This window comes from Delphinapterus leucas, chromosome 1, assembly GCF_059928025.1.
Source record: "Delphinapterus leucas isolate spDelLeu-1000000601 "Yukka" chromosome 1, BTC_Dleu_Yukka2, whole genome shotgun sequence".
Lineage (NCBI taxonomy): Eukaryota > Metazoa > Chordata > Mammalia > Artiodactyla > Monodontidae > Delphinapterus > Delphinapterus leucas.
The window spans coordinates 137,762,334-137,784,315 of NC_143129.1; the positions used below are offsets into that span (position 1 = coordinate 137,762,334).

General features: G+C 37.4%; 1 protein-coding gene across 24 annotated transcripts in view; it reads right to left on the bottom strand.

The window, feature by feature from the left end:
• PATJ (PATJ crumbs cell polarity complex component) overlaps positions 1 to 21,982 on the bottom strand; it is a 353,800-nt gene that overhangs the window by 229,689 nt on the left and 102,129 nt on the right. For 23 of the 24 annotated variants that reach the window (XM_022575833.2, XM_089921641.1, XM_089921673.1 and 20 more), the window contains 4 exons: positions 16,317 to 16,526; positions 12,311 to 12,427; positions 10,130 to 10,525; positions 3,804 to 3,927 (listed from right to left, as the gene is read on the bottom strand). In XM_022575833.2, the coding sequence (XP_022431541.2) occupies positions 3,804 to 3,927; positions 10,130 to 10,525; positions 12,311 to 12,427; positions 16,317 to 16,526 (847 nt within the window). The remainder of the gene's footprint in view (positions 1 to 3,803; positions 3,928 to 10,129; positions 10,526 to 12,310; positions 12,428 to 16,316; positions 16,527 to 21,982) is intronic. The other variant, XM_089921692.1, reaches the window with a different exon arrangement.

Consider the following 21,982-nt stretch of genomic DNA (forward strand, 5'->3'; position numbering starts at 1 on the left):
CCCCTTGAGAAGGGGCCAGGGATGGGATGGTAATTCTGGCACGAACGGCCTAACACAGGAGTTGAAAGAACAGAGAGCCGGCTCTGTTTGCAGAGCTATTTCCCATCCAGCTATGTAGCTAAAGCAGCCTATTAAATTGCGGCACTGAGTTTCATAGGTTGCTTCAGTTTCTTTAAAACTTTTCATTACCTGCTCCACACAAGGCTGCCCATACCCTTTGCCCACTCCTCCTCCACGGACACCTTGGCAGTGCTCAGGTACACATCTCTCCTCTCTCACCGTGCTTGACACAGGCAGATTTACAGAGCTGTTCATCAAGTGCACCACGGTACCCAGGAGCCCATAAAATAAATCGCATCCTTCGGGGCCTATGCCGTTGTTAGGTAACAGCCACAACAGAAGCACACAGGTTAGGAAAACAGGGAAGTTTACTTATTTACTTTTTTTAATATTTATTTATTTATTTGACTGCATCGGGTCTTAGCTGAGGGATCTTCATTGCGGTATGCACAATCTTTCATTGCGGCACAAGGGTTCCTTTCTAGTTGTGGTGCGCGGGCTCTAGAGCGTGCAGGCTTAGTTGCCTCGCGGCATAGGAGATCTTAGTTCCCCAACCAGGGATCGAACCTGCGTCCCCTGCTTTGGAAAGCGGATTCTTAACCACTGGACCACGAAAGAAGTCCCCAGGGAAGTTTAAAAAAAAGGTTCCTAGACAAATGGAAGTTAAAGCTTATAGGAGAGAAATGGGGGAAATTTCCAAAAGGTTTATACTCAGTGAGGTGCACGAATAGAAAGATAAACAAAATAAAGGCAAGAAGAATGCAAGTAGAGAAGAGAGGGCATTACTGCACAACTTAGCAACTGGAAAAAAAAAAGTAGGGAATCGGTATGCTGTTAAATCACCACCGAGGAGCAGCATATCACCTTCTCATTCAAGAAATATTTCTTGAGCACCCACTATGGTAACATAATCAGGTATAAGCCTTGCCCTCCAGAAGCTTATGGTTATAGACAGACATGCAAATACGCGAGTGTGCCTGACTCTGTTGTGCAATGACAGAAATTCATCCAGGTTCACTGGAGGCCCATTCCAGGCTGGGCCAGTCAAAGACTGGGAAACAGAACTACTTTCTGTCTGAAATCTTCTGAAATCTCTTAACACTAAATGTATTACTGATTTGACATTTATCTTGTATGCTTTACATTATTAATTATGCTAATTTCTAAGTTTAGTTTCACAGCCCGTGAAGAGCATAGGCTCTTTGAGGAAACCTACTTTTAGATTAAGTACAGGGTCAAAAATAGCCCTTTACACATAGGTTCTCAAAAATAATTTTTAATGTAATTGCTCATAAGTAAATCTAAAATTGTCTGTTACTAACAGAGTGGTCAAAGGGCTACAGATTTGAAAGAGGCCTCACAGAACACTTAGCCCAATTCCATCATTTTACAGCTGAAGAAGTAGAAGGGCTTGGAGAAGCGAGCAGCTCGCCTGGTGACACAGCAGGTTAATGGCTTAGTACTGTGGGGCCTGGGACTGAAATTATACTGACTCTGTACCAATAATTTCTTAGTCCGCCCATGGTTAGCACTAACCCAAGTACTCGCACCTGCCACACAGCATTCTGGCAGCTCTCAAAAATTTTTCCAAAAAGCACGTGGTTATGAACACTCTTCTAGTGAGGACAGGCCTAAGGTATACAAGCGTAGCTTAATTCCTAAAGCTATAATCTCCAAAAATAAATTCCCAGGGCCTTGTCAAATATTAGATTAAGGCAGTATGGTGGGTTGAATGATGGCCCAACTAAAATATGTATATCCCTGCCACAGAACCTATAAATGAGAACTTATATGGAAAAAAGGGCTTTGCAGATGTAATTAAATTAAGTATCTTGAAATGAGACCATCCTGGATTATCCAAGTGGGCCCTAAATCCAACAGCAGGGGTCCTTATAAGAGAGAGAAGAAGAGAAGACATGGATAGGAAGAAGGGGAGAGAGCCACGTGAGGACGGAGGCAGAGATTAGAATGATGCAACTGCAAGCCAAAGGATGCTGGAGCCACCTGAAGCTGGACAAGGAAAAGAACAGAGTCTTCCCTAGAGCTCTCAGAAGGAGCACAGAATCTTAATTTAGGACTTCTGGACTCCAGAACAGTGAGAGAATTAACTTCTGCTGTTTTAAGCCACCAAGTTTGTGGCTCTTTGTGACAACAGCCCTAGGAAACTCATATAGGCAGCAGAAGGCAGAGGAAATAACTTTGGAGTCACTTAGATGATACCCAGAGCAGGGCTCAGAGGAAGACTGGATCATCCCATGAGGACAAAATCCCTTTGCCTATCTTTTTCCCAACTCCACTGCCCTTCCTCACAAACACCCTCCCCATATTTCTAGTCTATTCCTTTCAATCCTGACAGTATGAAACAGTAAATGGTTCTCAACCAGGGCAATTTTGTCTCCCAAGGGACATTGGCCAATGTCTGAAGACATTTTGATTTTGATCATGACTGGGAATACCACTGAATCTAGGGTTAGAAGGCAGGGAGGCTGCGAACATCTTACAATGCACAGGTAAGCCCTCTACAACAGAATTATGTGGCCCAAAATAGTGCTTATATGGCTATAAAGTATCAACTGTAATCAAACAGATATGGACCATTAATTCATTTATGAATTCATTTGTGCCATAAATCTCTAAGTATTTAATAGTCAGAGGATACAGAAATGTGGTGAATTAAAAAAAAAAATAGTATACCAGGAGAGTTTTGGTGAAAAATCCCATTTTTCTCCTAGTCACAATCAGTTATACATTATGAAAATTTGAATAGACTCATTTAATCTTAGATATTCAAAATTGACTACCCTAATTTTCTTTTTAAATTAACTATTCATGATGTGTTCTGACCTGCAGGGAACTGGCAACTGTTATCATTTTGTAGGTGCCTTCAACCTTTAACCACATGAAGAAATCCATTCTTTAGATTTTTACCTGACAGAATGTTGAATTCATAAAAAACGCTTACATAACTTTTCTATAGCTATCTCTCTCTCCTAATAGCATATTACCATACAACACAAGAACTGCCCACAGAGAAAGACTTTTCCTATAAGTAGAGTCAAAACAGGTGAAGGACAGCATAAATCCTGAACAATGGCTCTATAAATCCCAATGCTATAAAAGAACTTACCAGGTTCATCTAAGGATCTTAATATTACGACATTAAATATTGCAGTGTTAGATGAGGAAAGATTATTTTTTAAAGTCAAGTTTTCAAAAATGTATAAGAATCAATATGGGAAGAGGCAAGGAGAAGCACTATACTTTTAGGATTCTTTAATGGAAATTAAGTTATTAATGTACCAAAATTGACTGTAATATATGGCTATAAAAATGTTTCATAAATGTTTAAAATATGTCTCTCTTTATTAATATTTAACAACTCCATTCAATGAGCTAACAGTATCACTTAATAGCATCAGAGATTTTAATATATATTACTAGAGACTTATTTCAGATTTGGCATAAGGCAGTAGTTTTAGTTTTAATCCATGAAGCTAATAAAAAGGAAAATGAGGCAGGGAAAATGCAGCTCTCTCAGAAAACAGAATCTGAAAGCTCTAAGTTGAAATATGACTCACGTTATTTTTCCAGATATTTTGAAGCAGGTTAATTAATAAGCAGATTTCAATTCAAAACATTATAATGAATGAAAATGTGACAGTAAAATTCATCATATATACAAATAAAACTGAAAGATTGCAAAATAATGTAATTTGTGTTTATGAGAAACGAAAATCACAAACCTAAATCCAGACTACTTTTCGTTAACGAATTAAGATTTTCCAGATCATCAAATCTGCTTTGTTGACTGTTTCCTTCAGTTGAGGGTATGGAGGACAGGGAATCGATGCCAAAGTTTTCTTTCATCTCAAGAGGAAGAAAACAGAAATGCATTAGTACTTTATGACAAAATGTGGAACACCATAATGTTGTTCAATCCAGATCATAATGATAGCGGAAAACTGGCCCTGCAAACAAGCCTTCTCAAGTAACGGTTTATACTGTGGTAAGCAGTAACAAATGTTAGTAACTTAATATCTGTAAGAGTACAGGCTAGTAAAATCTGTTTTTTCCAAACACTGGATTTTTTACCCAAAAAAAAATTGTTTTATAAACATTAATAAGTAGATTTAAATAAACATTCACCAAGGCAGAGGAATAAAAGATCTATCAAGTTAAGCAAGGTCAACGGTTGATACTCATTATGCTCTGGATCATGCTGGATCACAACTTAAATAGCTTCATTGATGATCTGGACACACCCAGGGAATTTTCATAGCTCTAAGCCTTTGCTATGCCCTCCCTGACACTCTTATCTGCCTAGTGAACAACCTGTTCCCCAAACCTAAAACCTACAGGTAAGCACAGTCAAGAGTTATTACACTTTCCTTGTCTTCCTTTTACACACGTCTTTTATGCTTTTTCAAAGTTACAATCTTCCAGAACAATTTTCATTGATGTATTTTATTATGATATTTAAAAAACATTTATATGCATGAAATTAAATGACAACATTATGGTCACCATAGGCATTTACCTTAACTCATTTAAGGTGAATAACACTATGTTATTCTCTATTGTTGGAAATTTAGGTTGTTCGAAACAAAAATATGAATTATATTTTTTTACAACAGTCCATGTTTTTTCATGGTTATACTGGTCATACTTCAATGATAAGAAAAGGACCTCTCATAAACTGATGTACCAAATACTGCTAGATTTTATCAAATAGATTATGAATATAATTGAGTGTATAACTGTATCAGATACCCAAAGGAGGCTACAGTACAAAGAGTTCAACTCAAATATTAAAAAAGAGGTGAGAAAGGAAATATGACCCTTAGTTGCCTAGAATAAAACAAGAAGAACTTATTAGAGAAAGGAGTCAGGAGGAGATGGCAGCCACTGACTACTTAAAAAGAAGAAATTTTACAACAATTTTTGAACTGTCTGGATTTTTTTTTTTAAGTGAATGGCAATTATGTAACTGAGGAATAAGAATTGATGCCTAAATCTGAGATTTCAATACAGTGGGTATGAAAGGTCAAATCTTTAGAAAAATCAATTCAGTTTTTTTCTAAATAGAGAAAAAAATAAAAACATAAAATTATTCTCAGGTAACTAATCCTCAGGCAAAAAGAATCAGATATTTTAAAAAAGGGCAAAGGACTTAGACATTTCTCCAAAGGATATTTGAAGATTGCCAATAAGCATATGAAAAGCTGCTCAAGGTCACTAATAGAGAAATACAAATCAAAACCACAGTGAGCTACCACTTCACACCTATTTAAAAAACAGAAAACAAGCGTTGGTGAGCATGTGGAGAAATTAGAAAACTTGTACATTGCCGGCAGAAATGAAAATGGTACAGCTTCTATGGAAAACAGTACAATGATTCCTAAAAAAATTAAACAGAATTACCATATGATCTTGCAATTTCACTTCTGGGTGTAGAGCACCCGAAATCTGGTTTTTGAACAAATGTTTGTATACCAGTGTCCACAGCAGCACTGTTCACAATAGCCAAAGATAGAAACAGTCCAGATGTCCATCAGCTGATGAAGGAGTAAACAAAAGGTGGTATATATACCTTCAGTGGAATGTTATTCAGCCTCAAAAAGCGAGAAAATGCTGACACAATATATGTATGAACCTTGAAGACATCATGCTAAGTGAAATAAGCCAGACACAAAAGGATAAATATTGTATGATTCCACTTACATGAGGTGCTTTGAGTAGTCAAATTTTGAGAGACAGAAAGTAGAATTGTGGTTGGTTGCCAGAGGAGGAGGGAAGGTGAGAATGAGAAGTTATTTCTTAGTGTGTACAGAGTTTCAATTTGGGAAGATGAAAAAGTTCTGGAGATGGATGGTGGTAATGGCTGTACAATAATGTGAGTGTATTAATGCCATAGGAACTATAAGCCTAAAAATGCTTAAAAGGTCAACTTTATGTAATGTGTATTTTATCACAATTAAAAATAAAGAACCAGATCTATAAATCTTGATGGCTTCACCCTTCAACTAAAATGGAGTAACAGGGTGGTAGAGAATGATAAACTTATAAGTCGTTGGGTACTATTTCCACTCCACAAATATAGCTATATCTGTAACCCAAAATGGATATTACAATGAAGACAGAAGTGATAATGTTCCTCTACCTTTTTGGAGGGCACCCTCTAAATAGAAGAGCATTGGGAATTACATATTTGTAAGGTATTTCACTGTGTTTTTAAAATCCACCCACTCAGGGCTTATTATATTAGATAATAAAGTATCGTCACTGGATCCACCATAATGAGAGAAAGGCAAATAAAGATCCAAGCCCATCCTGATCATGTGGGTACAACTGTTACAGGGGATCAGAATATTCCACCCAGAAATATGCCACTTTGGCATAAGGATTATTTTGAACTGAAGAAAAAGAGTGAACTCAGAAAAGCTTCCTATCCTCCCCTGATTCTCAATCACCAGAGACAACTCTAGACTCTTCAGCTCAGAGATGGCACTAAGAGAGATGTACATGACAAACCTTACTACAACAATCCTTATCTTCCACCAATTCCCCCCCATATATTTCCCTTCCCACAGTCTGCTGACCCTAAAAGCCCAAATCCCTTTTCCTTTGTCTTGCTACTTCTCTACAAATTCACTGTTCTTTGTTAAGATGCTGTATAAGCCCAAGTTCTAACCCCTCCTTTCAGTGAATCATCACTGAGTTTCTCCTGTGTATATGCATGATGCAGGTGTTAATAAATGGTTTTTCTTTTCTTAATCTGTCTTTTGTCAGTTTAATTTCCAGGGCCTCAGCCAGAGGAACCTAGGAGGGTAGAGGAAAAAGGGTTTTTCCTCCCATACACTGTCATCACTGCTGGGTGTGAGGAAGGGAGGAAAAGAGCTAATGCCCATATATCCGGGCAAAACTCTAATTCAAAAAGATACATGAACCCCTATGTTCACAGCAGCACTATTCACAGTAGCCAAGACATGGAAACAACCTAAATGTCTATCAACAGATGAATGGAGAGAGAAGATGTGGCATATATATACAATGGAATGTTAGTCAGCCATAAAAAAGAATGAAATAATGCCATCTGCAGCAACATGGATGGACCTAGAGATTATCATACTAAGTGAACTAAGTCAGAAAGAGAAAGACAAATACCGTATGGTATCACTTATATGTGGAATCTAAAATATGACACAAATGAACCTATCTATGAAACAGAAACAGAATCACGGACATAGAGAACAGACTCGTGGTTGCCAAAGGGAAGGGGTTTGGGGGAGAGATGGAGTAGAAGGCGGGGGTTAGCAGACATAAGCTTTTATATATAGAATGGGTAAACAACACGGTCCCACTGTATAGCACAGAGAACTAGAGTCAATATCTTATGATGATATTTTATATTCTTTTCCATAATGGAAAAGAATATTAAAAAAATGTGTATATGGGCTTCCCTGGTGGCGCAGTGGTTGAGAGTCCGCCTGCCGATGCGGGGGACACAGGTTCGTGCCCCGGTCCGGGAAGATCCCACATGCTGCGGAGCGGATGGGCCCGTGAGCCATGGCCGCTGAGCCTGCGCGTCCGGAGCCTGTGCTCCGCAACGGGAGAGGCCACAGCAGTGAGAGGCCCGCGTACCGCAAAAAAAAAAATTTATATATATATATATATATATATATATATGTATAGCTGAATCACTTTGCTATACAGCAGTAATTAATACATTGTAAATCAACTACACTTCAGTAAAAATTAAACAAAGACTTAATGCTCAAAGCAAGAACATATAATTATTTAAAGAAAATAAAACACTCTTTAGGTAAGACACATTAGGGCTGAAACAATCTTAATCAATGCCACTTTAGGGAGCCTATACATGTTACCTCACAGAATAAGAAAGCTGGAAAATTTAACAGTTAGTAATTAAGATGCATGTCCTTCAAACTGTGAGCACTGAATGCTGTTTAAACAAGCTTTATAAAGAGCACTTTGATAAACAATAGAGGCAGTGGTTACACTGTGAAAATCATCAATATAAACTTAGAAGAGGGATTTTTTAAAAACCTAATATTGTGCAAATGATGCTTGAAATCAGAATAAAATTTTTTATTTTTTTTTTGCGATATGCGGGCCTCTCACTGTTGTGGCCTCTCCCGTTGCGGAGCTCAGGCTCTGGACACGCAGGCTCAGCGCCCATGGCTCACGGGCCCAGCCGCTCTGCAGCATGTGGGATCTTCCCGGACCGGGGCACGAACCCGTGTCCCCCACATCGGCAGGCGGACTCTCAACCACTGCGCCACCAGGGGAGCCCCAGAATAAAATTTTGACTGACAACATGGATTCAAAAATTACTGTATCTGAAACAACCTAGATGAAAATGAAGATGGTATAGTTGAAGAACAGTGTTGAAAGATCAAAAAGTGATTCTAGTAATAATATAGATTCTGGCATTAATATGCATTGAAATAATTTGAATAAAATTCTATCATTAAATGTGAGAACAGGCAAAAAAACTGATATTTTATAGGTTTTAAAATAGGAATGCTTAACCCAATTTATAAAGTAAATATTATTAATATACATTTGACTATTTCATCTATATCCCTACAAGTTTGTATATTAAAATGGGCCTTGGGCTTCCCTGGTGGCGCAGTGGTTGAGAGTCCGCCTGTCGATGCAGGGGACACGGGGTCGTGCCCCGGTCCAGGGAGATCCCACATGCCGCAGAGCGGCTGGGCCCGTGAGCCATGGCCGCTGAGCCTGTGCGTCCGGAGCCTGTGCTCCGCAACGGGAGAGGCCACAACAGTGAGAGGCCCGCGTACCACAAAAAAAAAAAAAAAAAAAAAGGCCTATATTTTAGGCTGCCTTATATTGGAGTAAATAGAAAAATTTATTTTTATGGAAGAAAACACCATAACAAGGCAGTATTTATGAATATTCAATAATCTGCAATTACTAACTTGCTCCATATAACTGACTATTGTTAGAGGTCAAGCACTTACAGACATAGGAGTGGGACTGGCAGAAGTAGAAAGAACCAATGTCAGTGGCAACATACCAGGTGATTCGATGTCACCTCTTCCTACATTAGTCACATAATCCCAAATATCTGTTCGCTTGTAGACTGCCCAGAGTCCACTACCAGGGGTAATCCTCTGGGGTTCCTTAAATATATAAATACAGCATCTTGCACAGCAGAGGGACCCACAGGCATTTGCAAAAAGGATAAATGTAGGAAGATCTAAGGGAGGCAAGGAAAAAACCCAGCTCTATCTGCCTGTGAGAGAGCAAATGAAGGCTACTTTGCACATCACTGCAGGGAAGTTGCTGACTCAGTGAGGAGGGCACCGTACTGCACCTGAACACACTGCTATGTACTCCATACAAAAACTTTCTTTTCATTTGCTTGGAAGTTAATTTGGGGAAAGAAATAAACAAACAAAAATAAAACATTAAAAATATCCCTAATGAAAGATTCCAACTGGTGGTCAGTTAACTCTAATTTGATTTTTTTAAAAACTTGCTGGTGATTTAATAGCGAGGGCAAACCTATTAAAATATAATGCTTTCCTGCCAAGTTGTCAACAGGTAGTATCACAAATGTAAAGATAATCTTCTAGAGTTCAGTGACTTTCTATTTAGTATCATATATAATACAGAGAACAGTGTGGATAAGCAAGACAGAAACAACAATAAATCTTTAATCAATTTTGCCTTGATTTTCCTTGACAAATACGTTATGTGAGAAATACAGAGTTGTGTCTCCCTGAGAGAATTTTTTTTAAAAAAATCACAAATGGCAAAAGAACTCTTCCTTGAAATCGGTAATTAGGAGAAAAACATCACTAAAAAATCAAGGTAAAAAAATAAAGCCCACCATTAAAGCAAGGCAACTACAGTTTATTGACTCCAGCCAGAAGTTACATAATACAGAAATGATGAGGTTTACTTAAAGCAACACACTGTATGGTACATTTTGGAAAAAATGATTAATGATGAAAAGATCCACTGAATTTTGTTCAGGGGCAGTCAGGGAGGATGTGGAAGATGTGTTCTAATCCCTTACCATCTTTTCAGTGCTATAGCCACACTGCTGCATCTCCTGGGAATACACGCTCATCATGGACCTGGCTTCTTGAGGCTCAGGCAGTTCACAATCCTGGTACCACTGTGTACCAAAGTGAAGCTCCTTCGTGGATGGAACATGAGCAGCCTCTTGAATGTGAGATGAGGGATACAATTCCATGGACTGAAAGTGGTTTTGATAGAGCTCATATTCTTCATCAACAAGCATTTCTCTTTCTTCACCCATTTCCTGCAATCTAGGCGCCATAAATTCAAGCATTTCCCAGGCCTCCTTACTATTGTCTATCTCTTTTTGTTGGGACTGGAAAGCCTTTCCCAAATCTAGAAATGGCTCATCCACAAGCTCTTCTTTAAAATAGGGCTCATCTCTAAATCCCTGTGAATAAAAATTGTAAAAAAAAACTTTAAACTATGTCTGTATTAAAGCTGCACCCTACACATTAACTGGAAAATTAACCCCTGACATAACTGCAATGACGGTATTACATGACAATGCATGGTTAACCTGACAGCTCTCCATTACAAATGAGAAGAAATACAATCTCACTGCCACACAAGCCTCAAGTCTCAACCCTGAAAAGAAACAAACAACAAGAGGCAAAAATCTGCCTTTGGCAAGGTGACTGACTAGTCTGAAAGGTTCACTATACATCAACTGCCTTAAAATTCTCAGTCAGAAATAGGAATTTTGTTAAATTGCTACACTGAATATTTAACTCCTGCATCTCATATAAAAACTAATACATAAACATGGATGCGCTTCATACTATCACTTAAGAAAGCAAAGACTTAAAAGGTCAGGATTTTCAGGTTTATGTAACTAAAAAGAAATTAATGGTTATTTGAATGTTTACAAAACATTCTCTATAAACTGAAGATATGGGGAATATGTCTCAACTACTTTGAGTACGACTCTTTTATAATATACCACTTAATAGAAATTTATTTTCGCATCTGCATTAATAATATAAAACAAAAGGAATGAGTACAGTATGCTCTTCAATTAATTCATACTTCACTAATCAGAAAAGCAAGTACATAAAACTGAAGCTAGATAGTCATGCATGAGCAGAAACTCTGTTGAGTTCCTAGGTAACGCTTGAAGAATATATGGATCTGCTGAGCCTTTGACCTAACTCCAAGGCACCTTAGGGTGCTGGGCACAATGAGGCCCAATTCCCTCTAAGGGATCAACGACATTTCCTATTTTAAGTCCTATTCATTAAGTATCAATAAATGCAAATTCCTGAAATGAATCTACTCCTTCCCATTGCTTCCTCACTTGCAGCTAGACATCATTGCAGTGACACTTTTAAATTAATATACTATACCAAATACTGTAAACTAGTTATTTCAAAAAAAGAAAAAAACTGCATTTAGAAGGCATATTTAAACATGTCACACAGTTATGAAACTGTAACAAAAAATGTTTAAACTAAAAAAATATACTGGACATTATAGGACTACATATCAGCTTTAGACACTGTCAACAAACTATGTAAAGAATATCAAAAGACAGTTGTTATCAAGTAAAGCAAAACCATACTCTAACTGCAAGAAGCAAAATAAACACAATTCATTTTAAGAATAAAAAGGGAAAAGCTTCAAAACATACTTTCTAATATTAAAGCATAAAGTAAGGTTTGACTAAATAACTCTTTTCTTTAGAAAGTATTCAATAAGAAGTTCTGTATAGCTCTTATTCTACAGCATTTTTTTTTAATGCAGGTCTATTTTCAAAAATATGTTCTACCCTCAAAATTTTAAGAGTATATTAGTGATATAAAATGAGGTATGCTTGTTCTTTGAAAATGCCTTATACCTAGGTTATGTCATTTATGGAGGCAATGTGATACAAGAGAGAAAAGATTTCAGTTTAAAAAAAATTAATAGGGACTTCCCTGGTGGTCCAGGGGTTAAGAATCTGCACTTCCACTGCAGGGGACATGGGTTTGGCACCGGTCAGGGATCTAAGATCCAGCGTGTCACGCATTGCAGCCAAAAATAAATAAATAAATAAATAAATATCTGTGATTAAAAAAATTAATAAGGGGGGGATTATTTAATTTGTATCTATTTAGCCAAGAAATGAGAGTGAGAACAAGCTTTTGTCTTCTTTATAATAGCAACTGTTTACTTGGGAAACAAATGTACTAAATACCTTGGGTGCTTCAAGTATTAAAGATGAATTTATATCATGAACTGTTCCTGAAATGTCAGTCTTGTCTTCATTATTGTTTGAATGTAAAATATGATTTTCTTCCTCTTTATCACCTTCCTGAAAATAGAAGCACTTTTAATTTTTAATTATTTTAGCATGACTGAAGAACTGTTTTTGTCAACCATGAAACTTTTTTTTTATTGAGTTCTAATTGACATAAAACATTATATTAGTTTTAAGTGTACAACATAATGATTTGGTAGATGTATATGTTGCAAAATAATCACCACGATAAGTTTAGTTAATAACTCAAATTTCAAATATACAATACAGTGTTGTTAACTATAGTCACCATGCTATACCTTACATCCTTAGGACTCATAACTGGAGATTTGTATCTTTTGACCACCTTCACCTATTTTGCCCACCCCCAGCCCCCAACTCTGGCAACCAAAGAAGTACTTTTGTAATGAAGAAAATATCTTAGTTTCGAACGCTTTTCAGATTAATTCTTATCTTTCCATTAAATGCAAGTACACGATAAAATTTATGTAAATTGTTTTATTAGACCAAATTTTTCTTTAATAACCAAAAAAAGCCATGTTCAGGTCAAAGCTTCTCAAATTTATTATTCTTTTTAGGTATTCCTTAAAGAAAAAAATCACTTTCCCAGGAAGAGACCTTAATATTAAGAAACGCCTAAGTTTATACAGGGTGATACTCAAAAATATTTAACAATGGTACAGGGTAGCCACTCTCCGTCAGAAGAGGGACAATCATCATGGTTCCTACCAGCTCAGCATCAGTCCCAGGTAATAGCACAGCTACAATTTATCAAGTCCTAGCTATATATCAAAATCTATGGTAAACACTTTTACGTGCTTTGTCTCAGCTTAATCTTTACAGCAATTCTATTAGGTCAGGATTTTTATATTTATATGAAAATAACATCAAATAGATATATATCTCACAGGCACAGGTTTTAGCACTTTAAATATATCAATTCATTTAATATATTTATTAATATATTAACACATATTCTAAGAAGTAGGTGCTCTTATTAACCTCATTTTACAGATGAGTAACACAGGCACAGTAATTTGCTCAAAGGTACATAACTAGTCAGTTACACACCCAGAATGTGAGCCCTGGCTGTCTGGCTCTAGAGCCTGTGATCTCGGCTACCATGATTTGTGATCCCAAGCGGGAGCTGGTGAGGTTAAATAACTGGCCCAAGGACACACAGCTTTGCAAATCACAGAACTAAGCAAAATCCCACAGATGTCTGGCTCAAGAACTCCATTGCCAGCTCTGTCCTGTGGGTTCTGAAGATACAATGTACTTTTTAAAGTCAGTTCACTCATTTTTTATCTGTGACATCTGAGGTGAGTTTGTGGAAAAGAGAAAGTTAAGTCACATTTCTGGTTAACATGAAACTATACAGATAATAACTTTCTACATAAGACTATAATGCAAGATTATAGAATACCTATATTATATAGATAGTATATATCTATATGGTACAAGACTTAATAAAAAATAATTCTATTCTCCTGTTACATATTCATAGTCTTTTTGCTCCAACTTGACTTTGGACCTTCTTATTCATACTCTCTCTTCGGTTCTCCTGAGGACTGAGCAAATGCTCAGCAAACATTAAGTGATGAGATAAGTGGCCACCAACTGGACCATGAGAGAGAGAGACAGAGAAATAGACAGACCTCAGAGGATATCCATGCATCACTATTTACAGCTCACAGACAGTTTTGCTAAAAGAACCCAGATGTTAAAGAAGGAATTACTTAGAAATTTTTAGTGGAATCATCACTGAGTCTTGAAAGTGACCTTTTCTCGAATTCCTTCACTGGCCTCCCAACTCCCCAGCATCCCGGCAGCCTTCTACTCACTGAGGGAAGCCTAGGCAAAGGTCCACCTCACAATTACTGCGCTCCAAAATCCTCTCAGAGCAAGGCTCCAAGGTCCCGAGGTTTGTGCAGCTCTACCTCTGCCAGAAATAGCACAGGAATCCACAGCCAGTTGTTACTAAGTTCTGTTCTTTACACTGCCTGAGACTTCCTTCAATTGCTTCAAAGTAAAGTCACACTGCTTAGGTCCTATAGATCATAAATAGTTGGGACTTTCTCTGGTAACCCAAATAATCAGGCAAATAATCTTCAGGGAAAATCTAGACAAAGCTCTTGCCACAATCCAAAATACCAAGATGAGGTCCCATAAAAATATTGTTTCCCCTCCTTAATTTGTCCAAAAATCAAACTGGGTATCTCATGGTATATACTGACTATGGCAACACTCACACCCCAAATACACAATATAAAGTCAAGAACCTGACTTAGCTATGTGCTACATTCCATTTCAAAATGTTTAAAGTATCTGATAGGTGTACTATATAGGCATCTTGATGTATAATATGTGAAGAATAATAAAGTAATATATGAAGGTCACGTGAGGTTCCCCAATGCAAAAATACTATGTGTAATACATGACTCTATCTATGTCTATAAATGAACATATGTAACAATATCTATATAGACAGATCTCTATCTATATACCTATTTATCTATATGAACACTTGTAGTGTGCTAATATATTTCACAGAATAAAAGAATTTTAGAGTTAAGAAAGATCTTATGAATTCTCTAGCCTTTTTTAGTCTTTTCAGAAATGAAAAAGTAGGCTCAGAAAAGTGCTGTACCTATGATCGAATTACTGGTATAGTGCTTCTCAAAGGGCAAAACTTCTGCATCAGAACTACGCCAGTGACTCACTGAAGAGGCAGATTCCTGAACAGCACACGAGAATCACTAAATCAGAATCTCCGAGTAGGACCTGGGAAACTGCATTTTAACCATCTCCAAGGTGATTCTTACGTGTATCACATATCATTGAATTTGAGACCCACTGGGCTAACTTGTAGCAAAGTTAGAAACAGAGCCCAGATTTCTTGAAATCCAGTCCAACACTCTACTACAACCATGCTATCTGTTTCAGACATGCGGCATGAAACTAAACTTGTGACAACAAATTAGAATAGGAACATATAGCGTTGTGGCTAAGAGTACAGGGTATGAAGCCACTCTGCTGAGTTTATATTCCAACTCTCCCCCTTACTAGTTATATTACCTTGCATAAGTTACTCAGCTCTGTGTCTTGACTAACTCAATACATAGTAGGGGTAATAAGAGGATTACCTCCTCTTAAAGTTCCTGTGATGACTAAATTAGTGCATGTAAAGAGCTTAAAATACTGAGTGACATATATAAGCACTCAATAATACTTTAACGCCACTTGAAAATTATCATCAAGTATTTTTTTTACATTGGGGAACCTCAATAGCACCATAACTAATAATACTTCAGTCAGAAAGAGTGATCTAGGGAAGTTGCAGGAAAAAAGAAAAAGAAAAACAAACAGTGATCTGACATAGCACATGAGATTAAACAATAAGATGACTTCAGGATGGCTTGACCATATCAGAGTTTAGATGCTAGGGGTTACAAGGCACATTGATGGTCAGAAAAGCATATTAAAATCTTACTGAGATATGGTTAACTAGATTTTAACTTACCAAGCCATCTCGACATCATGCCCAAATGAAAGTTAAAAGACATAAACATACTTATTTTAATTTATAACATAAGGAATGTAATGAGAACTTAGAAGTCTGTGTTAAAAGTATAAAGATAAAAGTAGTAGCAGTAGGACTAGTAATGTTGGCAGCTAGCACTGATGTAGTAATGTGCTAATAAGCACTTAACAAATATCATCTTTAATCCTCAAAATCCTATGGGGTAGACATTTTTTTTCTGAAAATTAAGTCAAGGACGTTAAGCAACTTGCACAGGCACATGTATAGTAAGCAGCGGAACAGGGATTCGAAGCCAGGTGTATTTGTCTGCAAAATCCATGTTCTTAACTACTGATATTATCAATATCCTATAATGATATAGTATTATTATTTCCTATATTAACAAAATTCGACACTTACCACCAAAGGCTTACAGATGCCAAGGTGTACAATGCCTGGTGGCACAGCTTTCAACACTTCCACAGCTTCAGCAAGTGTGGTGTTGTCCAAACAGTATTCATTGACTGAGACCAGGCGGTCTCCAGGTAATAGTTCTCTGCCTCTTTCTGCCACACCATCTGCCACCAGGGAGCGAATCACAATGACTGATCTTGTGGGATCTAAGGGGTCCTAAGGATCAAGCAAAAAAGAAAGATGAGTCAGTTCCCTAAAAACAAATATATAGCCTTAAGACAAGTATGTGGACAGTTATACCTCAGCGATATTGTGGGTTTGGTTCCAGACAACTACAATAAAGCGAATATCACAATAAAGCGAGTCACGTAAGTTTTTTGGTTTCCCCAGTGCATATAACAGTTATGTTTACACTATACTGTAGTCTACAAAGTGTGCAATAACATTATGTCTAAAAAAACCATGTCATACCTTAATTTAAAAATACCTTATTACTAAAAAATGCTAACCATCACCTAATGACACAGGGTTGCTGCAAACCTTCAATCTGTAAAAAATGCAATATCTGCGAAGTGCAAATAAAGCTAAGTACAGTAGACAAGGGTATGTCTGACTCATGAATCTCATTTGACTATTTACTTTATGTGTCCAGTATTCTGGTAGTATTCTTCCAAAAACAAAATCTATTAAAATATCACTCTAGGGCTTCCCTGGTGGCGCAGTGGTTGAGAGTCCGCCTGCCGATGCAGTGGACACGGGTTCGTGCCCCGGTCCGGGAAGATCCCACATGCCGCGGAGCGGCTGGGCCCGTGAGCCATGGCCGCTGAGCCTGCGCGTCCGGAGCCTGTGCTCTGCAACGGGAGAGGCCACAACAGTGAGGGGCTCGCGTACCAAAAAAAAAAAAAAAATCACTCTATACATCCACACAAATATCAGCTTGTATCAAGATAAAGACATAACCTTAACAACTTCATTGCATGTCTGAGTGCTCAATGCATATAAATTTCTTTTTTAAAGTTTTGATGATCGATATTTTGTTGGACCACATGAGATCTGGGGAGAGTTGGAAAAGAATCTCTGACATCCTTAAGCATAGTCATACTATGGACCAAAGACAAGCCCATCTATTATTGCTCTTGGGCAATAAGTAGGCTCCAAAAGTAGTGTACTATGGGAAATGATACTGCATTCTTAGGCATTTCACCAGTATAAAATCTTCTTGCTAAATCACTTAAGTTCCAAAAAGACATGGAAACCATGGCATATACCACTGCCTTTAAAAAGTATGTTTAAAAATAACATAACCTAAAATTATGAGATGGTATAGGTACCCCTAGGTGAGAATTATTCTAATACAGAGGAACTGAATATCAATTCATGAACAAAATCATTGTGCAAATCCCTCTCATCCACTGGGAGGGCCCCATATTTCTTTTCATTAAGCACGGAAGATAACACTGACACTCTATAAATACATTTGGCTAATAAAAGCCAATTTATAGCCACACTATTATTTTTTATTTTATTCACCAAACACTGATATATAGCACTTACTATGTGTCAGGCTCTGTTCTAAGTGCTTGACAATCATTAATTCAGCTAATCCTTACAACAAATTCCAGGGTGTGGGTAGATTTATTGTCTGTATTTTACAAATGAGGAAGCTGAAGGTCAGAAAGTTAAGGAAACTTGCCAAGATCACCCAGCTGGTGAGTGGCAGAGCCAGGATTCAAACTCAGTCTGGCTCCTAAGCCCTTCTCTTAACCATTGTGCTCTGCACCATAATAATAATCAGAACAAATTGGAAATAAAGAGTTATGAATGGAAAAGAAACATCCATGTGGAAATCTTTTGGTTGAATAGAATCTCTTATTTGTCCTAATGGTGGAGGTATATGATACAATTACTAAACCTCAAACTTCGTAAGGGAGAGAAAAAAAATAAATCTCACCCTTAACATCACTTGCTTGGTTTGTCTATTTTGCTCCTACTGTTTCATTATGTACATACTGTTCCATAAAGGCAAAATGTAGTAGCATGAGATTCTACTACTGTTACTTTCTATTAAACGCTTCCTGAGAAAGTAGAAACTACCACGTTCTGTGTTAGAATGGTAAGACTTTGGAATTAGTTAAGTGAGAATTTGCCAAGTTCCAGGCTATGTCTGTTTGAAGTGGCTGATGGTTCTTTTGAAGGTTTCTGCTGCAGTTTTCTATACCTCTCTGTTGTAGACATCAAAGCTTATTTTCAACACTGCATGGAATCTTAACCAAATATACCATATTTAAATCAACAGAGGCTATAGAGCAAATTCCTTGAAAAATGCCTTCAAACAACTTATTTGACTTTCCTTAACTAAATCTTGCTTTTCCACTACCAAGTCAAGAGATTCTTGGTAAATTTCTCACATGCTCTGTTGTAATAACACCACATACTAATAAAGAGAATTGAAAGTAAAAATAGTCATGGGAACTCACTAATAAAGTACCGTGTTAAACTATAACGACACCAATATTTTCAAGTAGAGGGAGCTATTGCATAGGAAGAGAACAATAAGGGACCCCCCCCCAAAAAAAAGAGTACAGTGGGATATCAGCAGTGATCAGTGCAGTAATATAAAAGAGCTGTCTATTTTGTCACCAGCAACCATGAATCACAACACACTTTTTCATTCTGAAATATGAAACCATTACATTTGAAGCTTGACACACTAATAAATAAGCTGTACAATTATGTCCTTCATTTAGGCTGTCAGGTTCTGATGGAAGGCTTTTTTATTGGGGGGGAAGGGAAACTATAAAACAGCTTATTCCCTTCATGAAATGCACAGAAAGCAGCTAGCATTACTTCATATTAGTAATTACTAAACTTTCTTAGAGAAAACTGCAACAGTGAAATACACCAAAAGCAAATAAATGATTTCACTGGGTGGGTGTGAGCCATCTCTGCAGTTTCATATAACACCTAAGCAAAAAGTACTATTTTTTACCCAAATAAATAGTGAATTGGTTTTCAAAATGCAACCAGTTGAAATGATAATTAGAAACATTTCAAAGAAAGATTACCAGGAAATAATGGAAATAGAAAATAGATTAATAGATTTCCCTTATCATAGAAAAATCATGGTGAGCATTTATTTATACAAAATGCAACCTTCTTTAGACCGCAAACTAGTACCAGGTGTGCCTGCTTACTAAAATTTATTCAGGCTTGGGCTTCCTAGTTATTCTAAACACTAAATCCAATCTACCATCCCTTTTCCTGGAGGAAAGAAGCCAATGGCAGCTTCTTTGTCACTTAAAAAAAGACAAACCACCCACTACTGAAGATACCCCATTATGGATAATCACCACTGCATTTTCCATGATGACTTTTCTGACCAGGTAATCTCTCACGTAGCTAAATGGAGTTGCTTTAATGAGTAACAGTCATTTCCTTTCATGGTCATCACATGTAGTAGCCACCCTATGGAAGAACAGCAGCTGCTACTGCCTACCAGGGCGGCTACTATTCTTGAGGCTTTGCCACATACGACATGCTTAAAAATCAGGCTGCTTCTCATCAGAAAAGTCTGTTTTCTGAAAATGTAGTCTACAATATCATACCCATGTTAAATCCAACAAAATGTTATAAAGATATTTCTCGAGACCTCTACCCAACTTCTAGAACCTATCCAGATTTTTTCAAGTCCCCATCAGTTTTTATCAACTTTTATCATAATTTTAAAACCTCTAATTTTTCTTATTTTGGTAAACAACACTGTAAGGAACATTGTATTCAAGAATCAAGATGTTGTTTTAGACTAAACAGCCAACAGGGGGTACTAAATACCAACCACAGAACACAAGATATATCATCTTTTACTATTCAAGCCATTCTCCTCTTCTGAAAGATGTTTTTTCCTATTTATTCAAAATCCTTATATTCTTACACATGTTCTAACAGTATCCTGTATGTCTGCTTTAACTCAACCATTTATGAAAGTCATTCCCTACAGCTCTTAAAAACTCCTACAATCAATTAGGCACAGCCAACTTTCATCAGAATGCTACGTGGGAAGACAGGAGCTCTAAACCTGAATTCTCCTCGCCACTTAGCTATGAAATCCGAAGAGAACCAATCTAACTGCTCCGTCTCACAGGTGAATAAAGTGCCGGAAGAAAAGCTCATATGAGGATTTTTGAGGTCTCTTGAAGTGATACTAATGTTTGATAGTTATTATAAACACAGGAAGTTTCAATGTTGGGGGAAATCCAAGGTGACAGACTTCTCTCCTCCCATAGTCCCTGAGTGGCACTGCCATACACCCAAGCACTCACTCGCTCTCTCTCACCTTTTCACTGGGTTGCTGGCTAAGGCATGTCAACTGACCTTCTGTCTCTTCTATCTGATCCTTTCTCTCCATTCCTGCTGCACTGCCTTGGTGCAGCTTCTCATTATTTCTCTCCTATGCAACTGCTTCAGTCTTCCCAAAGGTCTACCTGTCTCCAATCTTACCCTCTTCAGTCTATTGTCTACAGAGAGAAAATAATGATTTTTAAAGATAAAAATGGGATTACAATTCCTCCCCTGCATAAAATATTTCAGTGACACTCACTGCCTTCACGATAAAGTGCTCTTTGGCAGAAAAATTCCTTCAGATCTGCAGCTTAGTCTCATCTCCCCTTGCTCTTCCCACATGTACCACTGCTCACCCCCAATCTGCCCCACACATTGTCCCAACAATCCAGAACTACTGAAGTTCAGGACTGTGGAAGGCTTTGGTATGCTTCACGATATTCTACAAACCATTCCATCTGCCAGGAATGTTCTTCCTGCCACACTGCCACTTATCTATATCTTTGCCACCAGAGTCAACTCACATGTTTCCTCCAATGAGAAGCTTTCCCTGACTTCCCGAAGAAGACTCAAGCACTTCCTACTCTGTGGTTTTCTCTAAACCTAAAAAAAGACCTTCCATTATAGCATTTGTCATAATATAGTTTCCTCACTGTCTTTGACCTTTTAGAATAAGTTAGGCCCTCCTGCTAGATGTATACACAGCATGTTGCATTTTTCCTATTACAACTCTTTTGACATTCTACTGAAATTATTTTAACCATCTTCCCTACTAAAACTAAGCTTCATGAGAGCAAGGATATGTTTGCTTATTTGCTACTTTATTTCCAGGGCCAACTACAGTGCCTGCCACAGAGAAGGGACTGAATAATAGCTGAAATATCAAATGACTGAATCTATTTAGGTTCTCTCTCCTTGCTGGACTATAAGTACAGCTATAAGGCAAAGGCTACATCCCGTCATATGTGAATAACAACAACAACTGTTAACACTTACTGAGGTCTTGCCATGCCAGGCATGATCTAAATATCTTACTTCATTGAACCTATTTAATTAATCCTCACACCAACATGAGGTAGGTTCCATTATTATCCCTAATTTCCAGATGAGAAAACTAAGGCAGAGGAAAATTAAATAACTTAACCAAAACACAGTTGATAAGTAGTAGAACCAGAATTTAAACCAGCCAGTTAAGCCCCAGAGTTCATGCTGTTAGCCACTATGTCATGCAGCTTCTTAAGGTGTTTGCTAAATGAATGAATGTTGAAAGAAGGCAAATTGTTAGAATATATATTTATTACCTTGCCAAAGTGTATAAAACTGAGTCCCTAAAG